The sequence below is a fragment of the Ictidomys tridecemlineatus genome, chromosome 10, assembly GCF_052094955.1.
Source record: "Ictidomys tridecemlineatus isolate mIctTri1 chromosome 10, mIctTri1.hap1, whole genome shotgun sequence".
NCBI lineage: Eukaryota > Metazoa > Chordata > Mammalia > Rodentia > Sciuridae > Ictidomys > Ictidomys tridecemlineatus.
This window is the reverse complement of record NC_135486.1, coordinates 77,614,215-77,633,698: the sequence shown is the minus strand read 5'-3', so window position 1 is coordinate 77,633,698 and position 19,484 is coordinate 77,614,215. Positions and strand designations below refer to the sequence as shown.

The following is a 19,484-nucleotide window of genomic DNA, read 5'->3' as shown; positions in this document are numbered from 1 at the left end:
CAGTTACTTCTAAGGAATTTCTAAGAGTTGTCAGCACTAACTTTAATGCTGATGCTATAAGAATGAGCACCAGATGTTTCTTAGCAAATGCAGGTGCCACCTCTGCCTGCAGTCTTGTGTCCTACAGCGATGCCTCTTTATGTCCAGCACAATCACAGTGCTCAGAATCACCTTAAGATTTTAAAAGAGATTTTAAGATTTTAAAATCATAAGATTTTCAAAGAGCTACAATGTATTTTGAGCATGCAGTAAAACCTTTTAGCTGTTATCTGGACCACTTTGACTTTACCTAGAAGGCAGAACAGCAGAAATGATCCCCTTGAACCAAACTTAAAACACATCTCATGTGGTTTTAGAGCAAAGTTTCTCAGCCCCATGACATCTTGGGGCCAATCATTCTTTGTTGGTGGGATGAGAGTTAGACTGTCTGGTGCATTATAGGATGTTTAACACTATCCCTAGTCTGTACCTACTGAAGGCCCCCCAGTTGATAGTAACCAAAAATGTCTTTAGCATTGCCAAATGTTCCATGGGGTGCAAAAATCCCCCCTGGTTGAGAACCACTGGTCTAGGGAAAGTATATTTATATTTTAAATTCTCAGACTAATATATAATACATAGTCAATGTCTAGCATGGGGACAAGTCACAATCCCAGCCTGCATTGGGGTGATCTAGTACTCTGCCAGTATTACTCTCCAAGTTGCAACTTCTTGAGAATACTTGTTTCTCAGAGACATTTCTGAATTGGGCCCTTAATGAGCTAAATATGTGGCTATTGTTTCTGTGCCACTTGAAGAAAAAAAAGGGCAGCAACATCTGAAGAGCTGGGCCATTTGTGATTTTACTTGCTCATAAAGGTCCAGAACAGCATAGAAAAACAACATTTTAAGATTCAGGAGTAGGGGCTGGTGTTGTGGCTCAGTGGTAGAGCGCTCGCCTGGAGTATGCAAGGCCCTGGGTTCGATTCTCAGCACCACATAAAAATAAATAAATAAAAATAAAGGCGTTATGTACAACTAAAAGAAATTTAAAAAAAAAAAAAAGAAAGATTCAGGAGCAGGACCATACACTGCCTCCATTTTAGCCAGTGCCGCCAGAGTATCCTTTCATCCCAGTGACACTCTATGTATTCTTGTGCCTCACATGCTTGCTTCTTGGTGATGGCACAATGGAGAGAGACCCTCTTTATCATTTGACAGTCAAAGTTTAACAGCTGTTTATGAACCTTATCAGACATCTTATTTCTAAAGTGTGTATTAAATCATTTAGTAACATGGTGAGGATTTTAGAAGACAGAACGGGAATCTCAAGAAGTAGTAAGGAAGGGAAAACCACCTGTTGATTTTTCTGCCTTTATTAAGCTTTTCAGCTATCTATTAAATGTTCTCTGCTGGATGACTTAACTGGGAGTTTTAAACCTGAGGTCTATAGGAGTTGTGGGGGTCGGTGAACCCTTGAAATTATATACGATTTGTTTATTTATTTATCTATCTATTTATTTTGGTTCTGAGGATTGGACCAAGGGCGCTTAACCATTGAACCATACCTTCAGCCCTTTTATATATTTTATATAGAGACAGGATCTCGCTGAGTTGCTTAGGGCCTCACTAAATTACTGAGGCTGGCTTTGAACTCACCATCCTCTTGCCTCAGCCTCCCAAGCTGATTACAGGCGTGTGCCACCATGCCCAGCTAAAATTTTTTGTGTATTTGCATTTATCTGGGGAAGGGTATCCATGGCTTACTATATACTCTTGAAGGATAATATGGCCCTGAAAAGATTAAGATCCAGTTTTTTTCCTCCCTATATCCTGATAATCACCATACATAGGAAAGTAAAGTGGGAATACAGACTCAGGTTTCAAATGTCCAATAAATAGAGATGCGGTGAATTCTGATATGTTCCTCCTCTATTGCCCTTCACTGAAATACTCTTTGCCTCAGCTGTTAATGCCTATTTGCCTTCATTCCTCAGCCTTGTCAAGAAATGCTATTGTCCTTTCTGGAGGCAGCTCATGTCTAGGGATTGATAGATAAAGGACCATTCCAGTTGCAGAGCTCCTTCTGGGCTAAGTCTGTTGGGTTTGCCTTGCCTTCCTGTTCTGCCCTCCTTCCCCTGGGTGTTGATCCTAAAGACTCTTCTAGTAAACATCCAGTTCATTAACTTGTTTGCTTTTTTGGCAATACAGGGGACCAAATCCAGGACATCACACATGCTAGGCAAGCGCTCTACCTCTGAGCTATATCCCCAGCCTACATCTTGTAAATTAGGCTCCATCTCAGAATGCGTCCCAGATAATTTAACTTGTAATAGAATTCAACAAAACCTAAACCAACACTTAGGTCAGCACTTAGGTTATCAAAGAATTTTGAGCTTTATCAGGGATTTGGGCAACATACTGAGACCCCTACCTCAAAAAAAAAAAAAAAAGATGGGGGAGGGGCTTTATATTAAATACATTTTTCTAAAATTGCTCTGCTGTATTTATAGCACAATATGGTGTCTATGTCTTTCTCCCAAACCTCTCCTGGTAGCCTTGTTGAAGTGACCTACTACCATCATTGGCACCATCCATTCCTGTGTGAAACTTCCAGCACTGGAAAGTAAAGGCCACTGTTAATGATGAGGAATACCTGGGGGAAAAGTATGGGTTTGACCAAGGATAACAGCCCACAAGTGTGAGCTCACAGGCATCCCTCCTACATCCTGTGCCACCCCTTAGATTGTGGGCACTGTTGATTTGGTGCCAATAACATCCCCCACACACACACACTTTAGTTTTGCTTGTAATTTAAGACTTCACATTATTTAATAGTATGAATGGGGAGTGGTTTTAGTCATACCTATCTGGTCACTGTGGTACATTCCTGTAGTCCCTGCCACTCCAGAGGCTGAAGCAAGAGGACTGTTTGAGCCCAGCAGTTCTAGGTCAGCATCGTAGTAAGATGCTAGGCAACATAGTGAGATTGTGTATCTCACAAATAATTAAATAAAAGTAAAGTCACATGTAAGTTGGATAAAGAGTGTGAGGAGGGTCATTATAGTCATCCATTTTTTGTATGTTTGAAATTCTTCATTTAGAAAATTATTTTAATCTAATGAAGGGGAAAAGCATTCCGAGGGGCTTGCTCAATCATAGCACACAGGACAAAGCCAGCTTTCAAAACTAAGGGCTTCTTTTTCTCGTGATACCTTGCCTGTCACCTCTCCAGGGAGCTGGGAAAGTGTGGCAGTTATTTCACAGTAGGAAGTAGGAATGGTGCCCAGCTTTTCAAAGACATGACTCGGTTTGGCACTTCAAAGATTTCATCTTAAAGATAGTGTGAGCTTTTTCTGTAATCTGTAAATTACAGTCATCTGTCCCTATAGGATGCTGCATTAAGGATAAGCAGTGGCAGTATTATGCAGTTACAAGGTGGCACACATTAAAATCTAATTGTGTAGGAAAAAAATACATCAGACTCATAAAGCATCTAAAATCTGGTGTAGAGGCTATGTCACAGTGCCAAATAGCCTTCTAAGCAAGAATTCTGATTTCATTAGTCAGTAATTAAGCCATGCAAAATGACATTTTTGTATGCATATCCAGTCTATGAAATTTCAGAATATTAATAAGTCTTTGTTTTAATATCTTCAAATGACAAAACAAAACAAGCTAGCCTCTGAATGAGCCCTTCCATTTCATTGTAACCTCCCAGCGGGAGCCCTGTCGGCTGATAGAACTTGTGATAATGGAAGTGGTGCCCAACTTAGGAATGCTGAGAAAAGCTAGAGGCCTTGACAGTTTCTTTAAGGTAAGTTCCATCCTTAGTTGATAAGAAAAGTATATTTTATTAGACTGAAACCTAGTTGAGAAAATATTCTTTTAAAATAGCCTTATATTTAAAACCAACTATAAGAATCTATCTTTACCTGAAAAACAGCATAGGTTCCTAATATGAAGTCTGAGTGTCTCACTGAGGAATTTAGTGCAAGCTCCTGAAAGCCATCTGAACCTCTGTTTTCTCATTTACCAAAGTAGTTTATTGTTGCGGTGCTGGAGGATCGAACCTAGGGTCTCTGAACAGGCATTACTGAGCCACACCCCTAGCCCAATGAAGTAGTTTTATATGATGATTTGTCTCCATCCTCTGTTGCTTTTTTTATTCTTAGTTGTTGATGGACACAATACCTCTAATTTATTTATTTTTTATGTGGTGCTAAGATTTGAACCCAGTGCTCACATGTGCTAGGCAAGCGCTCTACCACTGAGCTACAGCCCTATCCCTTTGTTGCTTTTTTTGTTTTACTTTTTCCATCTTGGAAGAATCTGTCATGATCTGGAAGTATTAAGAACTGTTGTGTTGTGGCTTGTGAAATATTAATAAGTGATGAGCATCATGTAAAATTGATTTCAAGCTGAAAGCATTTGGAAAGTTGTGAGTCTTAGTTCTAAGGCCTCGGGTAAGAGAACCCAGCAAGGAATCATCTTAAAATTCTATTTAAAGAAAGAGCAGAAGATAGTCACATGCTTTCTTAGTGTCTATTGTTGATTCCTGCATCTTTTCTGTAGTTACACTGCATTTTTAATTATATTCTGCAAGATATAAAGAATGAGCACTCTCTTATACAGATGTTCAGATTAAATTTTTACATAAAAGGGTCATTTCAGTAGTACACTCCATTTCCTTCCCTCATTAGATATAACCTAGCTGCGCATGGTCGAGAATGCCTATAATCCCACTAATTTAAGGAGACTTTGTCTCAAAATAAAAAATCAAAATAGGGCTGTAGCTCAGTAAACACTATAGGTTCAACCCCCAGCACCTCCCCACCCACAAGGTCGAGTAAACAGAATGAGTGAAACATGTAGTGTGTTTAAGTCAGGCATATGTATGAGACTGAAAATGAGTTAGCTATTTCTTTAGTTTGTGTTTTTTTTTTTTTTTTTAATGCCCATAGATGGAGATAGTGAGCCAGGCACAGTAGCACATGCCTATAGTCCCAGCTGCTCTAGAGGCTGAGGCAAGGCTGAGGCAGGAGAAGCACTACAGCCTAGGCCTGGGCTCCTAGCAAGACAAAAGTACTAAAAATTCATATTTAATGAAATAGAAGACAATCTAAAACATTCTATCTTGGTTATTGATGTTGTCATACTGACCATTTAATTTAAGACTATTAAGAGCTTTAAACATAGTGACAGTTGATTCTTTAAGACACTTTAAAAATATTTCTTATGTTTTTTCACCTTGCAACCCTGAAATTTAATTGTAACCTAAGTATAACTTGGACAACTGACCAAGTCCACTACTAAAGGACATAAAGATGATTGTTCACCCAGTGGCCAGACTTTTGAGATATTTATCCTTTTTTTATTAACTATGCAAATTCTACTCCTTAATGTAGAGTCCATAAATTAGAGTCTTGGCAGGATCTTTTGTGCATTTTTAAAATGTTCTCCAAGTGATGGAAATAGCTCTGTAGGGAAGCCATCATTTTTATACAGTTTCTCTTAGAGAAATAAAATTCTTTGTCCTAGATCCGATGTCCACTTTTCACAAGATGATTGCTGAGAAGGTTCTAGGAGGCGCCTCTGTTAAAAAAAGCATTGCTTTCTGTTAACTAGAGATATGCAAGCCAGCCAGCGCTCCATAGCCTTAATTGCAGAAATGATCCACACTGCTAGTCTGGTTCACGATGACGTTATTGATGATGCAAGTTCTCGAAGAGGAAAACACACAGTTAATAAGATCTGGGGTGAAAAGAAGGTATGGCTTTTAAAATTCCTTCTTACCAAATCACGTGCTTTTTGGATTACATTTGTTTTTCAGATATGTCTCTAATTCCGAAGTAAAACATGCTTGTTCAAATACGGTCTTATAAATTTCAAAAAAGTATTCATGTCACTTTTGTATATAGATATTTCATAAACAAGAGAAAATGCCATAGAAAATAAACTTAGTATTTCTGGTTCCTCATCATTTCATATAGCATTTCTTTTGGTTGTAAGGAAAGGGATATTCATGGGTTTCCAAAAAGTGAATTTCATAAGGAATCATACATTTTTTTTAATATTTATTTTTTAGTTGTAGTTGGACACAATACCTTAATTTTGTTTATTTTTATGTAGTGCTGAGGATCGAACCCAGGGCCTCGCATCAGCTAGGCACACGCTCTACCGCTGAGCCGCAAGCCCAGCCCAGGAATCATACATTTTACTTTTGGATTCAAATTACTCAGACTGTGTCCAATTCTTTAAACATTTATTGATTGACTACTATATACAAGAGTGTTGAAGCAAATAAATAAAACTAAAAAAGAAAAAAAAATCTTAGATACTATTCTACCATAAAAATCTTAATCTTTTTAAATTCAGTCAATACAATAGGGTTTGGTTCATATGAGTATGTATTTTTAAAATGTAATTCCATATTAGTTTATTAGCATTCTTTGAGGACAGTGTGCACCTTAGGGACTTCAGTTTGAGGATATATAAATTATAGGTTGAACAATGGAAATAAAGTTTAAAAAAGGAACAAATAAGGATGCACAGGCCTTTTAAATTAAAAGGTTTTTATCCTGTTGACTGAAGTCTAAACATGAGAATGCTGGCAAAAAGAAGATGAAGTTTTGTTTTGGAGAGGACACGGGTAACTTCATGACTCATTCCTGCCATCAGCTGTGTCTGTTTTCAGGCAGGGCCAGTCCTGAGCCTTATTTGTTTGGAGCTGTTGGGCAGGGAAGGATCATCAAGGGAACAAATTATGGTCTTCTCCTTGTGTGTCTGCCACTGCTGATGGGGGCTTCTCAGTGCAGGTAAAAGGAGGTGTTTGCTGCCATCCTCTGCCTCTCTCTGTTACTAGAGTGGCCTGCTCAGCACGAGTCTGCCTGCTAGTCACCTTTTTCCTGCTTCTAAACCACATGACTGTATTATTGCTACAAGAATCCATTCACCTGAGCCGTTGTTGCCCCTGGTTCCCTTTAATTCTTCAAACCTAGCTATCTAGATCCTTGTGGTTCTAGTTTCATGTGCTATAACTTTTGGGCCTCTAGGATCCTTAGGGCCAGAAAGGAAAGAGGTAAAGACCCAGGAATCTCAGGCGTCAAGTTGCTAATGCTGTGGCGGGTAAATGGGTGGGTATAAGTGTGTACATATATGTCATGATGTGTCAAATTACTTTATAAGTGTATACTTACATGGTGCTAGCTTATGTGATATGTGTATTATATAAAAATGGTGATTAATTAGTAAACACACTCTGAATGTTACATGTCTCTCTTTTAGATACAAGAGAACAGACAATAAATACCTAAAATGGTTATGTTGAAAATTCTATGGATTAAAATTTCTGTGAGCTCTAGCATTTATGACTAATTCCAATAGGACTTAATAACACTTAAGCCATGTCTTTAAATATGTAAATTAATGTGAGTACATGATTACAGCATGTTATTCAACTACATGTAATTTGTGATTATTTGCTAATACTTTGTGGACATCTCATGATCTAAAGTTTGAGAAAGTATTGATTACCTAATAATCAATGAAAACAATATTTAATTGGGCTGGGAGTATAGCTACGTGGCAGAGAACTTGACTAGGAGGTGCCAGGACCTGTGGTTGATGCCCAACACTAAAAGAATTTGGGGTATGACCTATGAATGAAGGGCAGTGTAAAACACTGCAAAGAGTATTGAACTTGGAGCAAAATATCCTTAGTTTAATTCTCATTGGGAAAAAAACATGCTGGGATGCTAAGTACTAGCAGAAATGTTCCTTGTCTGGGTCCTCCAGGAGTGAAATGAACAGGACAACGCTGCTTGGGGTGCAGAGTTCAATGGTTGTGCTTACTTAGTCAGAGGCATCTGATCAGACTGCCATAGCAGAGAAGACTTCTTGGAGGTGGTATTTGAGCTAATTTTGCAAATTGAGTTTACAAATTGAGTTCCCCTTGAAAAAGGGTGTGTGTGTGTGTGTGTGTGTGTGTGTGTGTGTGTGTGTGTGTGTGTGTATCAAACCTAGGGACTGGAGTATGCTAACCAAGTGCTATATCACTGAGTAACACCCCAGCCCCCAAAGAACTTTTTGAGCAAAAGGAACATTAAGTGAAAAGGCAGAGTGACGTGGTTTGAGGGAAGAGCAAATGATCCAGTATAGCTAAAATGAAGGCAGCTGCATTTTGGTGGCCTCTGGGGGATGAAGTAAGAAGGTAAATTCCATTCCCTTTCCATGACTAAGGTAATATGTGAGAGTCAGCTCAGGTCAGACAGTGGCCCAAATCTGTAACTGATTATTATGTAATCCTGCTGAGAAAGGAGGAAACTCATTCTTTCCTATTCTGCATTCATCCTCTGACAAGACAGCTTCATCATTGACTCCATTGCTCTCATCTTTTTATTTGAGTTTTTCCTCTTCTTTTTCTAGGCTGTTCTTGCTGGAGATTTAATTCTTTCTGCAGCATCTATAGCTCTGGCACGGATCGGAAATACAACTGTTATATCCATTTTAACCCAAGTTATTGAAGATTTGGTGCGTGGTATGTTGATTTTAACTCTTTTTTTTAAAATTTATTCAATCCTGGTATTTAGTAGGCAGTAAAACCATATCTCAAGAGACTTTTTTCCTTCTTTTCAGGTGAATTTCTCCAACTAGGGTCAAAAGAAAATGAGAATGAAAGATTTGCCCACTATCTTGAAAAGACTTTCAAGAAGACCGCAAGTCTGATAGCCAACAGTTGTAAAGCAGTATGTACGTTCTGTCTCTTTTCAAGTTAAAAAAGTCTCATAGCTCTTTCTTGGAGCTAATTGTAGAAAATATATCACTAGAAAACTGAGGCAAAGTGCTTGCCTAGCATGCACAATGCCCTGGGTTACACACACACACACACACACACACAACTTCTACTATGGGCTATGGTTTTTAATTTTTGCTATTTTTTTTAAAAATATTTTTTAATTGTCAATGAACCTTTATTTTACTTGTTTATATTTGGTGCTGAGAGTCGAACCCAGTGCTTCACACATGCTAGGCAAGTGCTCTACACCGAGCCACAACCCCAACCCCATTGCTATCTTCTTTTGATATGCAGCCATTAACTATTCTTTTTATCTTGCCTCCTAAGAATTGAATCAAAATAAGCTTTATATTATATCCCCAATTTATTGTTCAAACTGTAACATTCTGAACAATTTGTGGCAATTTTTTTCACATTTGTTGTCACATTATTTCTGACATTTTTACCTTTAGAAAGTTATGAAGTGTGTTCTACATATTTTTTTAATAGATAGTAGATCTTTCCAACATTATTATATGAAATATAAATAAGCCTTATTTCTTCAGACTATCATTGATGATTTTTTTGTTTTGTTTTGTTTTGTTTGGAACCAGGGATTGAACTTGGGGGCACTCAACCACTGAGCCACATCCCCAGCCCTATTTTGTATTTTATCTAGAGACAGGGTCTCGCTGAGTTGCTTAGCCCCCTTGCTTTTGCAGAGGCTAGCTTTGAACTCGTGATCCTCCTGCCTCAACCTCCCGAGCTGCAGGGATTACAGGCGTATGCCATCACACCTGGCTACACTGATGATATCTTAACATTAGTTAACATCTTTAATCCATAGCCTAAAAGGTGTAGTATTCATTGTTAAGCACACAAATGAAAACCAATGTCTCCATACAATTTCATCTGAGCGTCTCTCAGCCTAAGGGATACAGAGATAAGTAATCATCCCATGTGATTACAGCAACAAGAAAAGAAGACCTCGGAGGGTCAAATGGAAATTGCTTTCGTGACATGCTTTTAACATGACTACAATTAAAGAGAGCTTTTTCTCAGAGTTCTCCAGTGAATAAGTCCCTTGCTAATACCATCTCTGATAAGTGTCAAGAAATGTGTAATTGTGAGCCGGGAAAGAATGAGGACACCACTGTCTTCCTAAAAAAGATCTAATTGAAACCCTAAGGAATGTGAATTATGTAGAACATGCTGGCCACAATCTCAGCCATTTTTGTCTTTTTATTGAAAGGGCTATTATGTTCTTATTTCTAAGAAATTACAAGTGTGGAGTTTTTTATTTTTTAAGAGATGAAAATATGATAGATACCGAATGTTAAATAAAAGAATGGCCTATTTAAAATGGGTGCTTTAAAGCTGTTACATTAATCCTTCATTGATTATTGATGACCAAAATCTGCATCAGGACCCATCATAAGACACTCTAATATGTTAAGTGAGAAGTTCATTGATAATTCCTAAGTTTGAGACTGCAGTTTAGAGGCATGAGCAGGTGAGGGGGCTGTTGGAATTAGAATTGCACAAAGTGGACAACCTCAGGCACAAAGGAGCAGTACTGCCTGGGGCCAGAACTGGGACTGATTCACTCAGTGCCAGAAACCGAGGAGATGGATGTAAGTTATCTAAGTTATCAAGGAAAGATTTAATTATGGTCACTATCCTCTGCTTAAGAAGCCAAAGATAATGCACAGGTATTCTTTCATAAATAGTACTGAATTCTTCAAAGATTTTTAGCAAGTAAATAATGAACGTATGAACATGACTCAACCGTTTATTAAAAACAAAATACTCTAAGCCCTCCACTAGGAGTCATGCTGGCATCGCCCCAGAACCATCTATTTTTCCATGTAATTTTTTCCTAAACCCCAGAGCTGTTAGAATAATAAAACAAAATCATAGTGTGTTCTCTGAATAAAAGCTTCTATATTTAAGTGCCCATGGGTGGAAATATTCCAGTGGTGTTATGTATTGAAAATTGCTATTTTTATGTACTCTTGGTATTTAAAATGCAAAGATGTGAGCTCCGAAGAAATGCATACGAAGCAAATTAAACAGGCCAAAAGAGGGAATAGGAATGTAAAGATTGGTATTATTATAGAAGAACTAGTGGGTTTCCAAAATGTTTTAGGAATTGGAAAGAAATTTACCAGCTTCTAATTCATTCTACCAAGGACACCATTTTTCCTCTTCCATCTTACCCCAAGCCACCTTATCCTTTTTAACCAACCACTTTATTATAAGCAGGAATAATATGGAAATCTAAGAGAGGACTATCTAGGGAGATTTGTTTTTGTAACTGATGTTAATTCTAAAAATAGAATTAATTAATCTTATGTTCAAAAAATGACTGGGCGTTTATTTAGACAGTCGTGCAAAATACATTGTATAGCTTACCAGTAAAAGTGATGACTTGTTGTCCAGAATATTGTTTGGAATGAGAGCTGACAAGTCGTGTTGTCTGGCCAGTGTTCTTCAGCTAGACAGTGGTTAAGCTGGGACTTGAACCTAGAACTAGGTAATCCTGCTTTGTTGTTTTTTCCCCTTGGTTTGGTTTGGTTTGGCTTTGTAGTACTGGGGGTTGAACTAGGGCCTCGTACATACAGGTGCTCCACCAGTGAGCTATATCCTTGGCCCTTTTTCCTGGGTTTCTTTTCTCTCCAGCAATATGTGTGTCCTGGAATCATTGGGGTTTCTTCTTGCTTTATTTTCAAAGCTCTAGAGTGCTACCACAGAATTTTGTGTTCTGGATCATATTAGCAGAATGCTGAGTTTTTGTTACTGTATATGAATAGACCTTAGTCAGATTTTGTGAATTGTCCAAATACAAAATAACAAAAGGGAAAAAATCTTTTCCCCCAGGATCCATTCCAGGATCTCACGTTGCCTTCAGTTGTCATGAGATCTTAGTCTCTGTTGTCTAAAGCAGTTCCTTAGGCTTCATGTTGTGTTATTACCTTGATGTTCTGAAGAACTCAGGCTAATTATGTTGTTGAGCCTCTCAAGGTGTGTTTGTCTGATGCTTCTCAAGATTAGATTCAGGTTGTGAATGTGGCAGGAGTACAACAAGCAGTGCTGTCCTCTCAGTTTATCACCTCAGGAGATGCCTGATGTCTCTAGCTCCTAACTACTGAGGTGCACTTTGATCACTTGGAGAGGGTGCTATCTGCCAGGAGTCTTTACTTTAAAGTTAATATTTTGCCCTATTTTTAAGGAGGCATTTTCATATTATGTAAATATTGTTTCTCATCAAACTCTCACCTGCTGGTTTTAGCATCTTCTAATGATTCTTTTCTGAGGCAGTTATTACTATGGTAGTTGCCAAATGGTGGTTTTCCTGTCATTCCTTCCAAGTCACTCTTCTACAGTAGTGTTAGTCTTCTGTTATAGGTAGCTCTTGTCTGGATGAATCTTAGGTTGTAATTCTATGGATTATAACCCTTTATCAAGGTTTAAAGCTTAATTGTCCCATATTTGGCCACGGGGGGAGGCCCTTTAATCTTGCTTCTACATCTTTTAATATGTTTCCAACATTCTTTTAGCACTTCCTTAATTTATGGCAGGAGATATTCCAGGCGCATCTTGTGCTTTCCAGCCCTGGCTTCCATGGAGCCCAAATTCTTTTTGGTGGAGATGATATTTAGAAATCAGAATTTGGAACTGCGTGTCACTGTTTCTAGGCCCTGTCGGTGGAATAGCTGGACATACCTGTGTATGTGTTGTGTATGTATGTAGTGTTATGGTTTAAATCTGGATTCTCCCCCAAAGGCTCATGTGTTGAATGCTTTGTCCCTTGCTGGTGGTATCATTGGGTGGAAACCTTGGGAGATGGGGTGTGTTTGGAAGAGGTGGGTCACTTGGGGCACACCTTTGAAGGGTATGCTTTGTCCCTGGACCCTTCTGTCTCACTGCTTCCTGGATGCCCTGAGGTGAACACTTCTGATCCACTGTGTACTCTCCACCATGATGTTCTGCCTCACCAAAGTGACCATGGACTGGAACCTCTGAAACTATGAGCCAAAATAAATCTTTCTTCCTCTGCGGTTGATTTTCTCAGGTATTCCTTTATAGTGACAAACAGCTGACTAACACCTATGGATATGTACATTTCTGTATCCACCCAGATTTCTTTGAAACCTTTAGGTATCCTACTGGTGGCTCCAAATCCACCTCACCCCTCAGGATTCATGATTTATTCTAGCATTCCATTTTTCCATATTTGTAACTCTTCCCCAACTGTGAGAAACTTGGTTCCCATTCTCCACAATGTATTTATATGCTCAATCCTACAGTATCCATAGGACTTTCAAAATCAAAATGTGAAAAACAAGCCCAGTGGCTAGCATTTAGTGTTTTGTTTACAGATCCTTTTGTTTTTAGCTTGAGGATAAATCAAAGCACTGTTTAAAAGTTATCTCTCCCATCGGTGTGGTGGCACCTGTAATACCTGTAATCCCAGTGGTTCGGGAAAATGACGTAGGAGGATCACAAGCTCAAGACCTGTCTCAAAAATTTAAAAATGAAAGGAGCTGAAGATATGGCTCAGTGGTTAGGCACGCTGGGTTCAGTCACTGGTATCAAAATAATAATAATAATAATTCCTCTCTCCTTTCTGGTGTGGTTATTATTTGAAAATTTGGATCATTTTAATTCCATGTTAGGGGTTCCTTCCTGTTGTTAACTGATTTTGCTTGTTTTGTGTGAGGGTCTTGTTACTCTTGTTATTTTGAGTATATAAGACATTAACATTGCTCAAAAGTCAAAACTTACAAAAAGCCAGCTCCCCTTTCTTTTTTTTTTTATGCCATCGTCACTTCCCCATCTGCTGCACGCAGCTTGTGGGTGACTAGTCTCATTATTTTCTGATTCCTCCTTCCTGTGTTTCATTTTGTACAAGCGAACAAACACGTGTCTATCTTTTCTTTCTCTTTCTTACAACAAAGAATGCACGGGTCTCTGTGTTTGTTTTGCTTTTGCACCTTGCTTTATTCACTTAATAATATATTCTGAACAGATACCATGATGATTATAGAATCTGCCTCATTTAAAAACAGCTGCAACTGTATCTATTGTGTGGATGTACCATAGTTTATTCAGCTACTTTCCTATGTTTGGGCATTCAGGTCTCCGGTATTTTATCATTATTAATAACATTACAATGACTAACCTTATGTAAGAGTATTTTTGTATTGTGAGAGGTATGTGTTTTGGGTTAATTTAGGGGCAGTTGCATTTGTGGCTTTGTTAGACACATAAGCAAATTCCCTGTACAGAGTATAACAGTGTGCATTTCTGTCAGAGTTGATGAGGGTGTCTTACTTCTTTCCCACAGCCTTACTAACTGAATACGGCATTAGACTTTTTAGTTGTTCCCAATCTAATATATGAGGAATGGTATCATGGTGATTAATTTGTATTTCTTCTGAGTGAAGCTGCACATCATTTCATATGGTTAAGAGTCGTTATTATTTCTTTAATTTTGGAGAATTATCTGTCCCTATCTTTTGCCTATTTGATCTTTTATCCCCTCAGTTCTTAAGAGCTCTTTATAAGTTATTAGTTATTTTTCTGTGATGTTATATGTATTTTCTCTGAATATTTTCAGTTGGTTTTGACGGTATCCTTTTTTGATATTTTCTGTGATAGTAGAGTTTCAGTTCTGTCTGCTGTTTTTAACAAATAAGATTCAATGTGTACATTCCTATCCAAATATTTCTCTTAATCCATGTTGAAGAAACAGATTCTTCAAAGATAGAAATCCTTGCCAGGTGCAGTGGCACATGCCTGTAATCACAGGGGCTCAAGAGGCTGAGGAAGGAGGATTGCAAGTTCCAGACCAGACTTGGCAACTTGAGCAAGACCCTGGGTCAAAATAAAAAATAAAAAGGGCTGGGCATATGGCTCAGTGGTAAAGTGCCCCTGGGTTCCATCCCCAGTACACCAAAAAAAGATAAGAGATCCTTATTAAATATCAAGTATTTTTCCCTCTCCAATACGAACAGTATTTCCCAATTTTTCTGAGAATCTGATGCAAGGTGTGGCCCTTCCCCAGAAAGAAGCACATATACACACACAGCACAACATGGCTGTGGCATCTGCTTCGACCAAAACAATCAGTGAAGCTCTACTTTCTTTGACTTACTCATTCTCTATTTTCCACCCACTTTCAGAAACGTGAGCATCTCTGATGCTGAGCAGTGTCCTTTTACATTAGCTTACCTCCTTGCCATACATGTGTTGTGCTTTGTTGTATGATTTTCCTATTTGTGGTTGTTTTCGGTTAGATTGCCACAGATCCCAACAGTTCTTAACCTAGTTAAGGGAACAGGACTCTGAGGAGGTCTTTGTGCTACAGGAGTTGAAATGTGAACACAAACGTTGACCCTTCACTGTGTGTGAGGTAGAAGCTGCCCGCTAACGAGGAGCTCATGGCTGTTTGGGCAGATGTGAGTGGGGAGGGGACATGGCAGGCAGACTTCATGGCTTTATGCCGACTTGGGGCATGTTCCTTGACCTCTTTGAGCTTCTGTTGTTCTGTCTGTTGGAAGCAGTATTACAAAAGGATTTAAAAAAAAAAAATGGTATCTGAGGCCAGATCTTGGATTCAGATTCCAGCATGTCTTTGAATGTAACTCCTGTTCCCTTGGCATCTCAGTTCCTCAGACCTCACAGTGACTTCCTGTGCAGTGAATCTTAGAATGGTGTCTGGTACAGAGCGAGTGATCAGAATTTGTCAGTTTTTCTCATCATCAGCCACATAATAGTATTTATGGGATGTTGTGAGCTTTAACCAAGATGATACAAGGTGCTAACAATATGTGCTCCGTGATTGTTAATCTATTAACAATAACATTAGAAGTAGAAGACCTCTTTAAAAAATCTTCCATTTTTTCAGTTTGTATTTCTGAGGGGCTTTATGTTAAGAAGACAGCATTAATGTAGCTACAGGAGTGTGCTTCATTGTCAGTTATTTCTGCCCAGTTCAGCATATCCCAAGCTGCCCAAATCTTGCCATGCTCTCATTCTTTAAGCCAATTTGATGGATATCTGAGCTTCCTTCAAAGTTTCTAAATTATTTCCTATGTCTCATAGAGAGTCTTTAATTAAAACTCAGAGCCCCAGATAGGTCTATTGAAAGCAGTTACAAGCTTATTATCCATTCAAATAAATGATCACCTGACCCTTTATGGTGTGGGCAGTTTATCCTGCACTTTCAGCTAAGCATTCTAGTCACAGACTTAACATTGTCAAAAAACATTCTCCAGGCTCAGGAAGTTATATGATCTAACTTTAAAAAGCAGAAGTGAGTGGACCCTGCCCAGGCTGCTGGTTCTGGATCCAGTGGACAGAGGAGGATGAGGGGTAGATTATAAACACAAATTGAGTTCTAACCAGATGCCAGGCAAAATTACTGAGGCTTAGGTGCAACATCACATTTACTTCTCAGCACCCATGTGAGGGGTGCTTTTAATACCTACATTTTACAGAGAAAGGAACTGAAACACAGAAAGCTTAAATAGTATGCCATGGTCACATGGTTGGGGTAAGGGGCAAAATTCAAACCCTGCTGGCAAACTGCAGAGAGTGCCCCACTGTACCATGCTGATGCCTGAGCAAAATGGGTTCTCAAACACAGAGGTAGGGACTAAAGGTTGGGGATAGGATTATTTATCACCAGTGATCATTACATGAAGACCTCCATCTGACTTTCTCATTGAGAGTCAATGTAGACATTTCCTCTCCAGTAAAGCAAAATGAGCACCCCCTTCCCTCTTTGTATTTTTACCCAGTCTTTGTTTTCTGAAAATATGGCCAAGCCTGCTTAGCATGCTTAACAGAGCAGTGGGAAGTACACTCAAGCGGCTGACTAGTTATCTTTTGAGTATTAAAAAAGACTTTTGAAGCCCTTTTTCTCCAGAACCCCACTAACAAGGGGATAAAACACTTGTTACACAATTATATTAGTTCTTGCAAGAGAAATATAGGAAGAGTAGAACCAAGGACAATCCTTCTGATAATGAAAGAATAAAATCTGAATGTCTGAAGCACAAGGCTTGAGACTGTTGCAGACAGAGCAAGAAACAACTACATTCAGAAGTAAGTGGAATAACCAAAATTTATTAAAAGAAAAGAGTACAGATGGGGAAATACACATCATGTGAATGATTTGATGAGATATCTCGCCCTAAAATGAAGGGTAATCTGTAGAGGTTCTTTAAAGCCAACAGTATATTGGGCCAGTGTGCTGAGTGCTGGAAGCCAGTATTTCACATAATGGAATCTGTTTCTTTTTCATGTCACAAAGGTTTACTTAGCCTGATAGCAGAACTGTCTCCTAATAGCTCAGTTTTTCCCAGGCAATGAGAAAGACTTTATTCTGTTGCAAAGAAAGGGGGAAGGGTAAGGTTGTTTTCTTAGTATTTAAGTAAACAGAGGGTGGGCTAGCTCAGTGATAAGAGTGGTTGCTTAGCATACATAAGGCTCAGGGTTCTATCCCTAGCACCACCAAAAAAAAGGTAAGAAAAAGAACATTTATTTTGTACTTGTTTTGTATCCTTTGGGGATTCCTGGTTCTACATAATCTAGCCTCACAACTTCTTATTTTAAGAGAATCTTCATCTGACTCTTTGATCTAGGGTTTGGCCTTTTTCTGGCTGCCAGCAGCTTATCTGAGAATCTTTGTTTCAGGTCTCTGTCCTAGGATGCCCTGACCCAGTGGTGCATGAGATTGCCTATCAATATGGAAAAAATGTGGGAATAGCTTTTCAGGTTGGTGTGTTTCTTATTTAAAAGAATGGCAGTGTGTTGGGACAGCAAGTACTCTCCCCCCAGTGTAAAATCCCTACAGAGTAGCAGTGATGTGGGCACTGTGATGCTGTTTACATTGCCTTTTTCTTTTCTCTAGCTTATCGATGATGTATTGGATTTCACCTCCTGTTCTGATCAGATGGGCAAACCAACATCTGCTGATCTGAAACTTGGGTTGGCCACCGGCCCAGTCTTGTTTGCTTGTCAGCAGGTAAGTTTTACAAATTGCCTTTGATACACTGTTATGTAGCTTTACAGAGCCAATGTCTCTGGTCACATCTGATGGAAAGGCTGAGATAAGGAGTAGCTAAGGAGACAGATAAGAGACCACAGATCTGGGTTTGATCCTGGTTTTAGAACTGAGATACTGGAGCCAGTCATTTTTACTTCTAAGCCTTATCTGTAAAATATAAAATATAAAATATAAAAGATTACACACTTCTTCCCCAGGTTGTTTCGAGGATTAACTGAGAGAATACTTCTTACTATCTTGTAAAGTGTTAGGTACCATAGGTATTTTATTTATTGTAGTATTAGGATTTGTTTCATATATTGGGCACTGGCTAGGTGATTGGTTCCCACATCTTGATCGTAGGACTGGACTTTGGGTGTGCCTCAGGGCCCATTAAAAAGGGGCCTGTAAGCCTGAGAAACTCTTCAGTTCCAGAAGTTTAATGGGACTGTTCACTGCTATGAGGCATCAGAGCCTCAGCCTTTGCCTCAGAATGTCAAGAAGTCAATAGAATCCACTAGAATCACAGTTCCTTCTTTCTCCAGATTGAGGGATGTCAAGGAAGTAAGTAAAGCTGCCTTCATATTCTCCTTAATATGGATGAAAGATGCTGCTGTGACTCACAAGGCAAGACATTTCCACCAAGAACCATGTTTTGGTTCCTGGCGGCACTGCTTTCGGCTGTGCCAAGTGTTATCTGAAATAAGTGGGACACTGGCTGGTGCTTGGACCATTTTTTAAATAGATTTTCACTTAGAGGCATTGGGTATTTAGCAAAGCAATAAGATATTCATCACCATGTCATTAAATTAAATACTACCTTTTTGATTTAAAATTTATAAAGGTAAATCATGTCTTTTGTAGAACTCGTTGATTCCATTTTAATCTAGAGAAGAGCGATCATCTTGCAGCTATTATCTAGTAGAGCTGCTGCCAGGGTGATTCAATCCCAAGGGAGGCTGATATCCTGGGTGCTTGATCAGGTTGCCTTGGGCAACAGCAGTCAATCAAAGAATAAAGGCTGTGAACAGAGATGTTGGGGCATTTGATAGAAACACCATTATTACCAGGCTTCATCCTCTTGAAAAAATTTGAGGCTGAAGTGAAAAGTGTGCTTTTCACGGGTCCTTTCTCTCACTGAGACTAACCAGTTTCAAACTCAGGAAGATTATTAATATGTATGCCAAATTCTGCCAAAAATTTATAAAACTCCCTTTGACACATTAAAGCAGGAGTGAGGAACATTTCCTGTTTTGCCATAATCCCACACAAAAAATACTCATTAGCGGTGTAAATGTAAGGGTAAGCCTGAGGTTAGAAAAAATTAGTCACTGGCTACCAGGACTGGTAAAACTACATACAGTCTCCTCAGACAGTGGCTGGTAAACATGGGTGAAGAAGGACACGGCATAAGTAGGCTAACACAGCTAGTTTGGCAAAGATTCAGTTGGGCCCTGAGATTATCAAGATAACTAAGAGCATGCCTTTCCTTAAAAAAAGCCTCCAATCTGCTACAATGTTGTATATTTTTAGAAATCTCAACAATTACAAATACTTTTCTTAAGCCCCATCATACTAACAGTTGAGTTCTACTTAAACCTTAAGATAACTGGTTCAAGAAGAGACTGGCCTTTTCTGATTGTTTCACTGTGAACATATTTCAAAAGAAAT

At 38.8% G+C, this 19,484-nt stretch overlaps 1 protein-coding gene across 3 annotated transcripts in view; it reads left to right on the top strand.

Moving 5' to 3' along the window:
- Positions 1–19,484, top strand: part of Pdss1 (decaprenyl diphosphate synthase subunit 1) — a 34,755-nt gene that overhangs the window by 7,759 nt on the left and 7,512 nt on the right. The window contains exons 1-6 of one of the 3 annotated variants that reach the window (XM_021722993.3): positions 3,701–3,796; positions 5,608–5,749; positions 8,407–8,518; positions 8,617–8,726; positions 17,462–17,542; positions 17,679–17,792. In XM_021722993.3, coding sequence (XP_021578668.1) covers positions 5,612–5,749; positions 8,407–8,518; positions 8,617–8,726; positions 17,462–17,542; positions 17,679–17,792 — 555 coding nt within the window. In that variant the 5' untranslated portion in view covers positions 3,701–3,796; positions 5,608–5,611. Of the gene's footprint in view, positions 1–3,700; positions 3,797–5,607; positions 5,750–8,406; positions 8,519–8,616; positions 8,727–17,461; positions 17,543–17,678; positions 17,793–19,484 lie in introns of those variants that run through there. The other 2 variants (XM_078023278.1, XM_078023279.1) reach the window with 2 other exon arrangements.